Here is a 16,398-nt window from a genome sequence, read left to right as displayed (position 1 = left end):
CCCTTGAAGACGGCTGGGCCAATGAGATCGTGCATTATCTGCTAGAGCTTTTCGCGTTTGACTGCATCGTGTGCTGCCCTAAATCCAACAACAAGGGCACGTCGTACTCCCGAAATTTCTGAACGATTTGTTGGAGATCCAAAAGGATCCTTGTTGGAGATATGACAAGCCACTAAATCCCAGAAATTAACCAATGAAGTGCCATTATTAGTAGTTCCTAGCCATGTTTATAGATTCCTATCTGGTAATGGTACTTTCTAATCTTCACCTCTTCTTTCTATTATCGACAGCTTTTGGCTAAGATCAGACTTGAGATCTTCAAAATCGGAACGCTAGTATCGTTTGTAAAAAACTACGTGCGCGTAGTGGATGAAGCTCTGCCTTTCTCTGTGGAGCTAGATGCTACGACCCTCGAAAATGGATAAAGTATGATACGCTCGGTCGTCAACGAGGCCACAACCGCGGAGCTAGGTGAGGAAACCTCGAGTGCACGAAATGATTGGTTTAACAGAGGATGCCAACAAGCGATAGAGATATATTCAGCCATATCCACGAGAGAGAATTTGACCGAGTATCGACGAATGCGGATTGAGTTGACCACGATCCTGAGGAAAAAGCGCCATAAGGAGGACAGAGATTGTGAGGAGCTGGAACAAATTCCGGGCTGATAACACACGCAAGTTTTACGAGAAGGCGAACCAAACCCGTTAGGGCTACACACCTAAACCTGACATGTGAAGGGACGAGGAAGTGGATCTAATCACAAACGAGCGTAAGGTGGTCGACAGGTAGAAGCAGTTCTTCGATGAGCACCTCAACGGCGACATAGCAGAAGAACGCGCCGCGGAAATTAACCAAGGAGTGCCTACAAACGACAACAGTGTGCCGGCTCCCGATTTCGAAGAGATCCGGCGGGAAATCGGTCAGCTGACGAGTAATAGAGCCGCCGGAAAGGATCGACTTCCGGCAGAATTCCACAAAAACAATTGGATGGAAGGCGTGATAGTTAGTCCCATCTACAAAAAGGGCGATCGGCTAGATTGCTGTAACTACCGCGGCATTACGCTGGCCAACGCCGCCTACAAGGTGCTCTCTCAGATTTTGTTGCGTCGTCTATCCCCAATAGCATGAGAATTCGTAGAGCTCTATCAGGCGGGCTTTACGGGAACCCGCGATACTGAGGATCAATTTTTTACTTTCAGACAAATCATCCAGAAATGTCAAGAGTGCAACGTGACCACGCATCATATTTTCGTGGATTTCCGGGCAGCATACGATACAGTCGAACGCGAATGCGGTTGATCAAAATTACCCTGGAGCGAGTGATGTGTTACGTACGCGTTTCGGGGACACTCGAGTTCTTTCGAACCATGCAGAGGGTTGCGGGCAAAAAGCCATGGGTTTATACCGTCTTTAGACATTACCCTTCTTTATCGACAGACTTCGCAGCCGGCTGTTAGAGTACAGGAGAATTACGGGGCCAGTGCAACAATCCTACTGACTCTAACTAGCAAGCACCGCCTAGCCGAGATTCGAATATTCGACGACTGGCTTGTTAGACCAGCGTCGTACCTCGAAGCTAACTGGGCGGTAGGGTTGCGGGCAGGGGATGCACTGGCTGGGAGAACAGGGTTACGAAACAATGCGTCGAAAACTAAATATATGGTAGGAAGAGGCTCCAGCGAAAGCAACGTTTGTCTCCCACGGATAGAGTAACTATTGACGGCGATGAATTGGAAGTGGTTGATGAATTCGTATATCTGGGATCTCTGGTCACCTCCGACAATAACACGAGTAAGGAGATTCAACGACGCATTCAAGCTAGAAATCGAGCCTATTTTTCCCTGCGCAAGACGCTTTGCACAACGCTGACGATGTACAAAACGCTAGTCAGACCAGTAGACCTCTGCGGACTTGAGTCTTTGCTTACGGAAGACATACGTACATTTGCCGTATTTGCCGTGGGGTAGGCGTATGAACCACGAAAGTTGGGAGACTACCGTGGAACGGCCTCATCGCAAGGATGCCGGACGACTGTGTAGTGAAATCCGTTTTCCTCAAGAACCCCACTGGGACCAGGAAAAGAAGGGCCCAACACGCTAGAATGCTTGACCAGGTTGAAACCGACTTGCATGTATCGAGACGCGCAACGAATTGCTTCAACAATCGCCTCGATTCTGCATTCCGATCGGGTTCGTTCCGATCAGAAACGTCCCGATCGACGTGTGTTATAGCATACGATGTATTCCGATCGAAGCGCAATTTCTGATTGGATCCGGCTCCGAGCGGTATTTAGAATAGAGGCGAATATTGCAGATAACAACTAATTCTACAACCCAGATAACACAAAATCGTAATAGAAAGTTCACATTAAATCGTTTTCATGTCAATTTCACATTGGAATTGTATAATGATTAGAGTATGTCAAATCGAAGTGAACAATAAGTTGTCTTGCAGTCGTGCGTGTCTTCATATATACAATTCATGACTGTGAATTATAAAGCAGTATAGACGATTGCAATATTTGATTATATCTTAATCATATATTCAGGAGTATTTAGTTGCGTGTTATAAAAACTACGCAAAAAAGAATTACAAATAATTGTCAAAATTTTCGCACGTATATCGCCTCCACTTTGGTACATATATGTTCTTATATGGCGTGAAATATAACTTTTTCGTTCAGATATGATTTCGTATATCTCAGTTGCAAGCGAGATATAAACCAAATGGTTTACTGGGAAATGACCCATACACCACTTTTTCAAATTCTGTTTGGCTGAGGTGCAGTAATCAAAAGAGCAAAATCGAAGTGAAAAGAGCGTGCTATCTGTCTGCACCGACTGGGAATTAGGATCTGTGAAACAGAACAGCTTCCGACGCAGTGGAAGAATGGGGTAATCTGCCTAATGTACAGAAAGGGCGACAAGTTGTGGTGTGGGAACTACCGAGCGATCATTATTCTCAACATCGCCTATAAATAGGGCTTTTGCTACACACACATTCAAGACATCTGTTGGGCACACATTGCAAATTTTCCTATTCGATGCAGCAAAAACGTGCTGGATAAAATTATCATTTTTTCTAAAATTATTCATCATTTTAAAGCAACTAATAGTCAAAGTAACCGACAAATGTTCCCTGAAATATATGCTGACTTTTGGTAACTAGGGTTTCGGTGCATTCGCGTTAAATCGGTGTCCCAAATATACTGTTTTTTGAAGCAGTATACGGCATAGGCCAAGTTGAAAGTAACGTAGGGTAACCAACCTATTTTGGACCCCATCAGCAGCTGTACATAATTTGGACACTTGCATTTGATTTTGCTGTAAGTGTCCAAATTATATACAGCTGCTCAGGGGGTCCAAAATACGTTGGTTACCCTAATATAAAATTGGTTTTAGCATAAATTGGTTTAGCATAATAATTGTTAGCCGAAAGCAACTGCTGGTTATTGATATTTGTTTAGTTTTATCCCGCCAACATAGGTCATAGTTACATTTTTGATCATTGCTACCGCGTCTTAGCTTATTTGTTGAAAAAATTGTTTTTATTTAGAAAACAGATATATTACCTTGCCATATGTATGAAGCAATTTGTAATTTCTGTTTTAAGTGAAGAAAATAAATCATTTAAAAAATTTTGCTCTTCCCAGCCCGTGTATTTTATATGGAGCTGTCACTTTTGCCTGCCCAACAGATCTCCAATACATATGCACTCTGCAAACACCCTATTGCTTTCTCAAATCATCTATCGTCGGTAGCTATGTTTGTGGTTGTGAGATCGACCATGGAACAAATTTTTGTGTTGCGGAAGATCCTCTAAAAATATCGCGAACACACCTTCTATTCGTAGATAAGAAGACCGGCTATGATACTATCGACCGTGAAGAACTATGGAAAATAATGGACGAAAGCGGCTTTATATTTAAGTTTAAGCGGCAAGTGGACCTAATTTATTTTACTTTTACCAAAGCCTTTGATACTGTGCTACACATGTCTCGTCACCGATAAATTCTCGGGTAATTTTTCAAATAGACCTATGTAACAATGAAAGATTCCCCCTCCTCTTTTGGGTACTCTTTTACCACTGCGTCCAGTATTTTGAACTATTGTGGTATGCCCCGTTTTATTATTTTACTATACGCTTCAAGCTTACGTATCACTTATTGAGGAAGTGACAGGCCGGTAGCTGGAGCGAGACATGTGCCAATCAGGGATGACTAGGGTTATGAACCTAAGTAGTACTCTCATCGGCGACGCCAACCAGATCTCCCCGTTTTGAGATACTGCAGTCTGCGTAGAGAGTAGAGTAGAGAGTTGGAGCCTCATCTCCGTTTGTCGACAACGAGTCGGCGTGTTGAAGATAGACGAGGATCAGGACTGAACCTCTGCTAGCGCATTGTTCAAGTACTGTTCCTCCCCTATTCTCCTGTCCACCTCATTCGTTTCTTTGTTTTCGGCAGAGAGAACAGAGCACGGTAAGAAATCGTTCACTGCATCAGTGACCGGCTTGAAGCAGTAAGGACAAATTACTGTGGAGGGCGTCCCGGTACTTCACAGGCTCCGTTGCGGCCATAGAATTTATAGAATCTCCATCACCATTCATCCCTCAAGTCCATTCAAGTTTTTACATAATAGCCATGGATAACAGCTATTAAAACCATCCTCCTTGAGGGGCTTTGGACCCTCTGCTTTGGTTCTTAAGCCTAGTATCGACCTGAAAAGAAATGGGCAAAAAGATAGGCCAAGAAATACTGAAGAAAAGATTTTCCGTTTGCGATTTCTTTACCAGTATGCACCTCACAAGAAATATTGTTTTACTTTCAGATGGCGCAGTTTTACATGCCAGTGAATTGAAACGTCACTTTTCCGTACGGAATAATATCCGGCGCAATTATTACCACAAGAAAAAATGACAGATAATTGCTTGCCTTGCAGTTGTCAAAATTTCTTCGGTAAATACCAGGATTTTTTCTTGAGCTGTTTTCTTTTCAGCTGGATACTAGGCTTTAGTAGTCTTACCTTACAAGAACAGTCTTGCAGGTGGAGAGTTTACACTCAGCCTTCGCATGAGTGCCCCCTTGTCTGTCCGCATGCAACCCTAGTTTCCACCGGTTGTCCGATTTCCAGCAAGGAACGTATCCCGGATGGTACCATGAGGAGGTAGAGATAGGAGTTGCTGAATAAGAGGCTGTGGAACTTCGTGGTAATTATGGAGCGCATTATTCAACCATTTACCATCCTTGGGAGATTATCTTCGCGTCTCATCTTTTTCGTTTTTCACGGCTACATAAATGCATAGAAACGAAACAAAACAATTCAAAACAATTAGCTGACTAGTGACTCCAGCAACCGGTTCATGCAAAGCTAATATTTTAAAATGCATTAGTATCGGCGTAAAAAACGGAACAGAGGAGGTATGAAAATTTACCCGAGAATTGAATGACATGGGATTTCCATCATGGTACACTGAATGGTTACGCTCATACTTATTGAACGCTGAACCTTCGTTAAAACGAATTCCGTGGACTCCAGAATATTTTGCATATGGTTGCATTTTGCATCTGGTGTACGGTGTACCCCAAGGCAGTGTGCTGGGCCCTCCAAAAAAATGAATGGTAATTTCCCATAGTCGCTGTAATACGGTTTCTATCAGTATAAAATGATCGGATTATCTGGAACCTGCCAATACTATCCGCAATCTAGGTATTACAATCGACTTGAAGCTGAGGTTTAATAAGCAAATAAACCTAATTACTGGCAAAGCTAACACAGTCACAGTGGGAATTTTCTCAAAGAAGTCCTTTATCTCAATTCGCGACTACGAAGCTGAAAAAGATTTTTAAGCCTGTTCGTACTTACACGAAATTCGAAATCCCATGTCAAACAAAAACCAAACAAATAACAAGCTAGGTATTGTCAATTGCAAGGAAAATTGTACCATCCAAAGTGCGATATCGCTCATAAAAGTGCTATTTTGCATTAAATCTTTTCGGTATCTTCGGCGCACTTATTGCTTGGAAGATAACGAAAAAGTGCGCCGAAGATACCGAAACGATTTAATGCAAAATAGCACTTTTATGAGCGATATCGCACTTTGGATGGTACAATTTTCCTTGCAATTGACAATACCATTTTGAAGTCAAAATACGCAATGTGATACGCGTTTTAAAACAAGCATAGACGAAGCATTTATGAGTCAGTTTTTATTAGCGTGTATGGTGTACATGCTCCACAAAATCCTCGCCTTTTTAAAATTTGACAGTCGGCGAGCTTGCGAACGGGCTTCGTTTGTGTTGGTGGAAACTCTAAATTATCCCGCCCATTCCGCCACATTGCACAAACATTTTCACAGTGTTGAAAAAAGCTTGGTCTACGAGACGACGAAGTCGCCGCAGTCATTCAGTCCGTTTCCGTGAGCCGAAAAAGTAAGTTTAATTTTCTGGTTTCTCTTTGGTGAGGTTGTAGTCCGTGCGTGTACAAAAAGTAGAAGCCGGTATTAGTTTCGCTGTCTCTTACCTGCAGAGACCTTTTAGCATAGGAGTAACAAGGAAAACGCTATCGTACACCACAGACGAATATCCTCTCGCACACACAAAGTTGGGTTAGTTTTTAGTCACAGTTGAACGGATAAAAAGTGTTTTTGGACGAGGAAGGAAGAAAGGAAAGCGCACTTGCGTACGGACGAGAAAAAGCAGTTCTCTTTTATCTCTGTCGTTCAAGTTTGAACTAAGCGAAACGTACGGTTTTTTTTCAGCTTTGGCTCACTGACTGGATAGCTTTATAAAAATTGTTGCAAGTAAATCTGTCGTTCAAAACTCGGATTGTTCATTGCCGAAGTGTGTTATCAGCTATCGAGGCATTAGTAATTCAGTGCGATAAAAAGAACACATCTCTTGTGATTTGCTTTAGCATATAACTAAGCCAGGCCAGCGCCCCCTTTCTTGTATCGCGTGTGATTTCGGTGGAAAAGCTTTACTCACGAAAAATTTTTGACGGTGAAGTCAGTAATTTTTTTTTACTTGCAGTTTATCGGTGTTTAGTGTGTTCCAGATAAAGTTCGTGCAAAAATGGTATGTTTTTTTTTAATTATATTAGGTAGATGCTAGTATAAACCTAAGTTGGAATAGTCGTCTGCGTGGATTTTTTTTCTGTAATTTGCTTCACTACACACCGACCTCATGTTTTTGATGTCGAAGTCATAAGGGAGGAAGAGATTTCTATCCGGCTTCTAAAGAATCTACTACTGAAAAGCGTATGCTACGGTCGTGTGGATGTAGGATAAAATTAAACATATTTTTTGTCGTGCGAAACCGCATGCCGGCAGCGAAATTTGTTCGCCGAAAACGAGAAGAGGCAGCGGGCAGTGAAAATTCATTGCAAAGGCCGAGCAGTTTTCTCTCCAATACTAGGGCATACTTGGAAATGGTGTGCGTGCTTAAACTTTACGCTGTCTACCCATACGAGCTGGAGTGATGTGTTGGTAATTAATACCGTCACAGAGTGCATGATTTTCATGATTTTCGACATTCGTAACAGCCAAGCATACTGCCAGGGGGGTCCAACAATATGAAAATAATGTGGCTAAGTTGATGACTGTAAGTCAAAGAAAGTTTGTAAGCAACGATACTCTATAATTATCAATAATTGAAAATAGAAGTATCTAGTAATCTTAACTTTGCTCATGTTGCAAATAATTGAACGTTGAATTTTTAAATGCGCAAACAAAATCGAATAGATAAACCGTGAGATGAATTAACTGAACTGTGAATACTGTGATAAATTAAAATTATAATACTACATATTATGTTATTAATTAATACTTTTTGCAGTGTCTTACTATTTGCTCGGCTACTGTTTACGTGTCATTTTATTACACATAACCTAAATTTGCTAAGGATTTTCGAAATAGTGTACGGAAATTTCTTTATGAAATCTGCTATCATTGATTGCTATTATTGCATATGTTACAATATAAAAACCTAAATTTGTTTTGTGGTAGTATTTTCTTTACTTTCATTGAACGCTGATAAAAGAACAAAGTTCCAAAGATAGCATATATTCATTCGAACGGCTAATTGTCGTTTTAGGAAAAAGATTAGAGCGTCTTTTAATTCACAAATTTTGCCAGTTTTTTTGCTATTTTTCATATTTTACATGTTTTTATATTAAATTGTTTGGCAAAAACGTAGTGAGTAATCGTAATTGTAACCACACCAACACCACCATCAAAAATAAAAAAGAAACAAAGTTGATTACGCCCGCAAGTACATATCCGCAATCTACCGTTGCTGAATTGACAGACGTATAAAACGTTAGTCGAATGGACGGACACACGAACAGAGGAAGACGCCTGGCCTGGCCTGGAGTGAATGGGCTTGGGCGTCAAGCGAAAGCGTTTGATCGCAGACTAATCATTTAACATTGTCGATTCGGGAGCCTTGTGCGCGGCCATTGCTGTTTTTCTTTTTCCGACTGTGTGGTGTTGACTGGCTACCACCCACTTGTGCAAGTCTGGCCTTCCACCGTTCGTCCCAATGGCATACGCTTTGCGTTTGGAGACACCTACCAGCGAAACCATGCTTCTGCAACTTTGTCTTGTTGCCACCGTTGGTTGAAGACGGTCTCTAGTAAAATTGAAAGGCAAAGTTGAAAAATCTCCCACATAGCTGGATAAAAATATGACAAACTCGATTTTCAGCATTGAGAAAAGTGCAGCTGTAAAATGGAATGACGAAAACGAATGGTACTTGATGCAATGTAGGTAGCATTGGGCGATACTGTATCTGTATCGAAAAAATCGATACTTTTGAGCCGATATATCGATATTTTGGATCGATACTGAGCGTCCCGATACCGGCCAGTATCGATGCTAAAACGACGATATTTGTATCGATACCTTTATAGTAAATGCTAGAGAAACTAAAATACTTTACTTATCCTAATGCGATGTCCATTAGGATTTCACCTGCATAACAATGTTCCGCCAACAAACTCGATCCATGGCTGTCCGCCTCCAATTTCTCGAATGTCCCACACTTTCCAGGACTTGCTCCATATGGTCTAACCGTCAAGCACGCTGCGTACCTCTGCGCCTGGTACCAACCGAATTCGAGGCAAACATCATTTTTACGGGATTGTTTTCTGGCATTCTCACAACATGTCCCGGCCATTGTACTCTTCCAGCCTCAGCAACTTTCTGAATGCTGGGTTGGCCGAAAAGCTGCGCCAGCTTGTGGTTCATGTTTTTCCTCCATAGACCGTACTCACATACACCACCAAAGATGATCCTAAGCACACGACGTCCAAAAGTGATCAGTCTCCGTCGAGCATTGTCCACGTTTCGTGCCCGTAGACTATCGGTCTTATTTGCGCTTTGTACATGGTACATTTGGTACAGGGATGAAGCTTACCAGATTTTAGGGTCTTGTAGAATCCGTAGTAAGCACGACTTCCGGCAAGAATACCTCTGCGTATTTCTCTGCTGCAGATGTTATCCGACCACCTCGAACTCGTAGAAATTAAAATAAGAGGTGTACCTAATTAATGCGACAGCTAATTTTTTTTTTCGATAAATAAACTCTGCAAAAATAGATGCATTCCTAGTTCCAGTCTTAAATCAAATTTTAAGTAAAACTTCAATTTCAATTTGAAATCTAATTTAAAGTCGGATTTCTTGGGTGATGTAAAACAATCAAATTCAATTTCAAATCCTATTTCAAGTTCAAGTATAAGTCCGATTTGTAAGTATAATTTCTAGTCAAATTTTACATCCAATTCACTATTAGTTACTAGTAAAATTTTAAGTTCTTTATTATGTCCTATTTCAAGTTCAATTTCATGTCTCATTATAAGTCCTATTTCATGTGTAATTTCAAGTCCAATATATTCTAGTCTGAATTGGTCCAAACTTGAGTTTAACTTCGCGTCCAATTTTAAGTGTGATTTGAAGTCCAAATTCAAGTTCCACTTCAAGTTTAATTTTAAGTTAAATTTAAAGTCTTACTTCCAGCTCAATTTAAAGTAAAGATTCAAGTTGAAATTGATTCAAACTGAAGTCCAATATCATTTGTTCATCAATATCAATTTGAAGTTCAATTTTAAGTATAATGCCATGCTCAATTCTAAGTTAAATTTCAGTTCCCATTTCAAGTTCAATATCAAGTTTAATTTCAGGTTCAATTTTAAGTAAAATTTTAAGTGCAATTCCAGCTCCGATTTTAAAATTAATTTCAAATGCAATTAGACAACTCACAAGTTGCTGAGTGAAGCTCTGCTTTCCTCAATGGAGGTAGCTGTCTTGGCACTCGAAGATGGATGTGGTTGGAGACCGTCAATGAAGCCGCAACTGCGTTGTTAAGTGAAGAAACCCTGAGTGCATGAAATAACTTTTGACGGAGATGAACTGGAAGGGGTTGATGAATTCATAAATTAGGGATCTCTGGCAACCGCCGTCAATCATACGAGTAAGCAGATTCAACGACGCATTCTAGCTAAGTCAGGTCTACTTTTCCCTTCGTAAGTCATTTCGATCAAGGAGCATAAACCGTATGCAAAATATAAAAGCATTTGCTAGCGCTTGGCTGAGTGGTCGATTTCTGGTCGGCCCGGCCGGTTTTTCACTTGCAAAGCCGGTGACCGATCAATCTGGCAAAAAGTCGGTTTACCAACTTAAAAAACGGATTTGTACTTTTTGTCCGATTTTTAAAATTTATTTTTCATTTCCATCATTCCACTAGATTTTCTAATAAATTTTGTAGCAATCCTGAGCAATTCGTTGCAGTTTCCGGTCAAAAGAGTTTACTGACCAGTCCGACTCAGCCATTATTTCGTTCCTAACGAGATTTCGTATGAGAACGAAAGAGAATCAACAGTAGTAAAAGCACACGCATATAATTTTCTAAAAAATTAAGCTTAATAATAAACAAAAGTGTGGTTTTCGTTGCACCCTGTCAGTGTATCGATACCGATATCGATACCACTGGTATCGATACTCGCCGCCCGATATTTCAACGGGATCGATACCTTTACAAAAATTGTATCGATATTCGAATATCGATGCTTTTCGCAGTATCGCCCAATGCTAAATGTAGGCTTTCGTAATGTCTATATTTGGACTGAAGTAAAGATTATTATCGAGTTTTCCTATGAGCGGCGGCTAAGATAGTTCGATGAGTTGCATAGCTTTTGCCAATATCCACCGGTTCGCGGCCGTTGTTATAAGGAATTACCATATATGGTCAAAGTAGAAAAGAGATACGTTTTCGTGAATCGAATTACTCACACCTTCTCTGCGGTTGCACTGTCGCTGTGTGAGTACCATCGCGGGCGGCAAACACTGATGGAAATTGACAGACACGCGCGTGTGTGTTTGTGCTTTCAATCAGAACGAATCGGTCGGCATGATTGTAGCCGCCCGTACGTGCAGCAAGAGCCGGCTTTTTCTCCAGAAAACAGCAGCGATTACAGTAGTCCCCCCAATAAGGACGCTAATAGGGACCGCGTTAATGGAAACCGTGTTAATGGAGTCTATGTAGCATATGGGAATTGACTTAATTGGTTCCAACATGGAATAACTCGTGATCCTGACCGTATAGACGGTTGGTGTCTTCGACAAAGTTGTTCAGTACATCAACGGGTTTTCAGTAGATTATAGTATTGCGGAATTGTCTCACTACGTGGCGCTAGCGTATATGTAATATTTTTGTATAGGCTGCATCTGGCGCTGCAGGCTATCTAGAAAGTTGCGGCCTTCGGGAAGGTTGCTCAAATGACTGCCACCTTCAAGATGGCATGGAAAAAAGCGCAGAACTGACTCACTACGTGGCGCTAGTGTATATGTAATTCTCTTATGCAGGCTGTATCTCACGCTGCTGACTATCTAGCAAGTTGCGGTCTTCGAGGTTATTCATATGACTGAGACCTTCAAGTAGGGATCGAAAATATTGCAGAATTAACTCACTACGTGGCGCTAGCATATATGTAACATTCTTGTATAGGCTGTATCTTGCGCTGTGGACTGTCTGGAAAGCTGTGGCCTTCGGGAAGGTTATTCATATGACTGCCACCTTCAAGATGGTACGAAAAATATTGCAGAATTTCTGCACTACGTGGCGCTAGTGTACATGTAACATTCTTGTATAGGCTGTATCTTGCGATGATGACTATCTGGAAAGTTGTGGTCTTCGGGAAAGTTATTCATATGACTGCCACCTTAAAGATGGTATGGAAAATATTGCCAAATTTTTTTTACTAGGTGGCGCTAGCATATATGTAACATTCTTATACAGGCTGTATCTTGCGATGATGACTATCTGGCAAGTTGTGGTCTTCGGGAAGGTTATTCATATGACTGCCACCGTAAAGATGGTATGGAAAATATTGCAGAATTGTCTCACTACGTGGCGCTAGTGTACATTTAATCCGCTTAGGCAGGCTGTATCTCGCGCTGCTGGCTATCTAGTAAGTTGCGGTCTTCGAGAAAGTTATTGCAGAATTGTCTCATTACGTGGCGCTAGTGTATATGTAATCTTCTTGTGAAGGCGTTATGTTGCGCTGCAGTGAAAATAAAATATCTGATAAAACCATGCAACCAATTCACATTTTGTAAAACAGTTTATGCCCTACTAGCACAGTTGTTATAAACTAGTTGTGGTAACCGATTAATGACTGATTGCAGTCATAAATAGGTTGCAGCAACCAGAAGTGATGAAAGTGTGCTACTTAGGTGTGCTGGTCTGGAAATTTTTTTGAAGAGGGGGGCAAGAAAAAGATATTAACATCAAACCGTCAATAACTAAACAAAAAAGAAAAAAAAACAGTGTTTATTTTTCCATATATTAAAAATTAAATACAAAAATTTTGTACATTACTTAAATTTTTGTTGAAACCTAACAAAGCAAAATTTTTCGACTCATCCTGGTAAGCATCCTGGTAGAGATGAACCAGTTTCATTATAGTGGTTCAACGGTAACCACGAAATAGTATCATGATCTAATCATCTTTTGAAATGGCAGTTTAGGTCCCTACAACTTTTTTACATGGAACGCATCTGCTCACCGGCGTGCCCAGAGGTGGGGCTCCACAATTGCAAATCAATGCTGACCTTTATGTTTATGCTATTATGTTCAGCATGCTTTTTTTTTAGAAGAAACTCGTATATCTCCCACAGTCCTCGCAAAAATAATCCATCGGGTTAGTCTACCATCTATCCGTAAATGCTACTTCCTAAATGGCCAGAAAAATCTCACCGTCATTTGAATAACCTTCTCGAAGACCGCAACTTGGTATACAGTCAGCAGCGCGTGATACAGCCTGCTTAAGAAGATTACATATATGCCAGCGCCACGTAGTGAGGCAATTCTGTAATATTTTCCATCCCTTCTTGAAGGCCTCAGTCATATGAATAACCTTTCCGAAGACCGCAACTTTTTAGATAGCCTGCAGGGCAAAAGACAGCCTGGTTAAGAATGTTACATATACACTAGCGCCACGTAGTGAAGCAATTCTGCAATATTTTTCATACCATCTTGAAGGTGGCAGTTTTATGAATAACTTTCCCGAAGACCGCAACTTTCCAGACAATCAGCAGCACGTGATACAGCCTGCTTAAGAAGATTACATATATGCCAGCGCCACGTAGTGAGGCAATTCTGCAATATTTTCCATCCCTTCTTGAAGGTCGCAGTCATATGAATAACCTTCTCGAAGACCGCAACTTGCTAGATAGTCAGCAGCGAAAGATACAGCCTGCATAAAAGGATTAAATGTACACTAGCGCCACGTAGTGAGACAATTCTGCAATATTTTCCATACCATCTTTAAGGTGGCAGTCATATGAATAACTTTCCCGAAGACCACAACTTTCCAGATAGTCATCATCGCAAGATACAGCCTATATAAGAATGTTGCATGTACACTAGCGCCACGTAGTGCAGAAATTCTGCAATATTTTTCATACCATCTTGAAGGTGGCAGTCATATGAATAACCTTCCCGAAGGCCACAACTTTCCAGACAGTCAACAGCGCAAGATACAGCCTATACAAGAATGTTACATATATGCTAGCGCCACGTAGTGAGATAATGCTGCAATCTTTTCCATCCCTACTTGAAGATCTCAGTCATATAAATAACCTTCTCGAAGACCGCAACTTGCTAGATAGTCAGCAGCGTGAGATACAGCCTGCATAAGAGGATTACATATACACTAGCGCCACGTAGTGAGTCAGTTCTGCGCTTTTTTCCATGCCATCTTGAAGGTGGCAGTCATTTGAACAACCTTCCCAAAGGCCGCAACTTTCTAGATAGCCTGCAGCGCCAGATACAGCCTATACAAAAATATTACATATACGCTAGCGCCACGTTGTGAGACAATTCCGCAATACTATAATCCAATGAAAACCCGTTGATGTACTGAACAACTTTGTCGAAGACACCAACCGTCTATTAGGTCAGGATCACGAGTTATTCCATGTTGGAACCAATTAGGTCAATTCCCATATGCTACGTAGACTCCAATAAGGACGTTCGACCGCGTTAATGGAATCACTCGAGACCGTCCTTAATGGATACGTCCTTATTCGAAACCGCGTTATTCGGGGGACTGCTGTATTTGCCCAAAAGAAGCAACAAACTGCACAGGGAACGACGGGCATATTTGACGAGATAATACAATAATTACCGAGCAAAATACGAATCGGGTTGAAATCTTCTCTATTGTGGGAAACGAATGAAGTGCGATGACTCTGCCGGCGATATCGTCCACCACAATCTATATGATTTTGTTTGAAATATAGAAAGAGTATTACGTCGTTTTGCACTGTTATCGGACGTGCCGCAGTCTTTTATCAACTTGATCACATCTTGTGTTAATCACTCAACAGTGTCCTCTTGGCTTTAGTTCACTCTGGTATTTGCAATTTTAATATTCAATTTTCAACACTGATAGTGGTTTAACTTTTTATCGATCATTTTTCGGATCTCATACGACGAAGAATTTGATGTCTTGATAGTAAAATATAATATGGTGTACATCAAGTGCGTCATATTTAGACGCAATCATTGAAATAACATTGAAATCATTCAACACAATAAACTATGCATAAAAAATTTTGAATTTTAAAAGAAAAAACAAGCCGTGCAAATTTCAAAATTTGTGTAACAAAAATTTCATCAATTCCCCAACCTGCGTTCGTTTTTGTTGGGGATTTTGTTAATTTGCTGCACAGTAGCTGTATTATAGTAAACGAACAACGCGTTGGTAATCGAGGGAAATGTTGCGATACTGCGAATGGAACTTGCTGTGAAAATGATCGCAGTTCAAAATAGTTGCAGCAGAACTATCTAATCTAATTAATAGCCACCAATTCTTGAAAGCACCCTGAAAAATGACGATCAATCGATCAATCATTTTTCTTGTCAACGGCCAGATCAACTACGCAGCATGTACCGCAGAGAGAATTCCAAGGAATCAAGTGGAACCAGAAATAATACCTAATGCCATTAAAATCAATCCTTGAAGTCAAGGGGAAGGAAGCTTTCCATATAGATTATGATTTATTTACAGACGTTAAGAGTATCTGCTAATAAAGGTTGAGTAATACTCCAGACCCTCGGGGATGAACTAATGCCATTTAGACCAGAAGTCTGGCTGCAATCGGCCAAGCGCCTTATTTCGCTCTCTGAAAATGAATTAGTCTACCAAAAACACTTGAAAATAAAGTCGCGTAGTTTAATGGTTGCCTCAAACTACAGTTGTAAGATTAGGAACAGAAAACCACACGGCCTCGCACCTCCTAACTTGACTACTCAATTATACAAATTGAAGTATTTCCAGGTACGGCCACGTGGAGGTGGTAGGTAAGGGCTTGGGATGGCTTGATCACATTCCAGTTCTGTATAAACGTGGATATTTCGGATATTCCACTTTTAGTCACTTCCTGGGAGATTGCAAATGCGTGCTTCAGGACCATGATAATGTATCCCTGCGATATAGTTATCGAACTTCTGGTAAATGGCCGGATAAAGTTCACTGTCAGTGTCTTGCGTACCTGTAGGCATAAAATAGACCCCGTAGTGGTGCTCCTCAGCCTCTTATCCAGCAACTCCTATCCCTACTTTCTCGTGGTATGCTTAGTGGAGATCGGGTAACACACCCTGACGGTAATAAAGGTCGTATGCCGAGGTCGACAGGAACGAAGGCGCTCATGCTTCCGCCGAGTGTTGGTAAAAGGAATAGACTTGTCAGCCGTGAGCGCCTGTCTTCAGATTAGGGACGGCTCGTGGCGGTGTTCCCACTGTCGTTTTTCCTTTACAGGTGGAACGGGGGGTACGCAGCTGATTCCCATGTTAGTGGCGGCGTACAGTAGCGTCTGATCCGGACCGGGTGGTTGACT

At 41.2% G+C, this 16,398-nt stretch overlaps 1 protein-coding gene across 4 annotated transcripts in view; it reads left to right on the top strand.

Annotated features, from left to right (window-relative positions):
* Nucleotides 1–6,411: 6,411 nt before the first annotated feature.
* The window catches only part of LOC128733907 (cofilin/actin-depolymerizing factor homolog), a 28,712-nt gene continuing 18,725 nt past the window's right edge, over nucleotides 6,412–16,398 (top strand). The window contains exons 1-2 of one of the 4 annotated variants that reach the window (XM_053827772.1): nucleotides 6,412–6,430; nucleotides 7,031–7,075. In XM_053827772.1, the coding sequence (XP_053683747.1) occupies nucleotides 7,073–7,075 (3 nt within the window). In that variant the 5' untranslated portion in view covers nucleotides 6,412–6,430; nucleotides 7,031–7,072. The other 3 variants (XM_053827770.1, XM_053827773.1, XM_053827771.1) reach the window with 3 other exon arrangements.

The sequence above is a fragment of the Sabethes cyaneus genome, chromosome 2 (assembly GCF_943734655.1).
Source record: "Sabethes cyaneus chromosome 2, idSabCyanKW18_F2, whole genome shotgun sequence".
In the NCBI taxonomy this organism is placed as follows: Eukaryota; Metazoa; Arthropoda; class Insecta; order Diptera; family Culicidae; genus Sabethes; species Sabethes cyaneus.
This window is presented reverse-complemented; position numbering and strand designations above follow the sequence as displayed.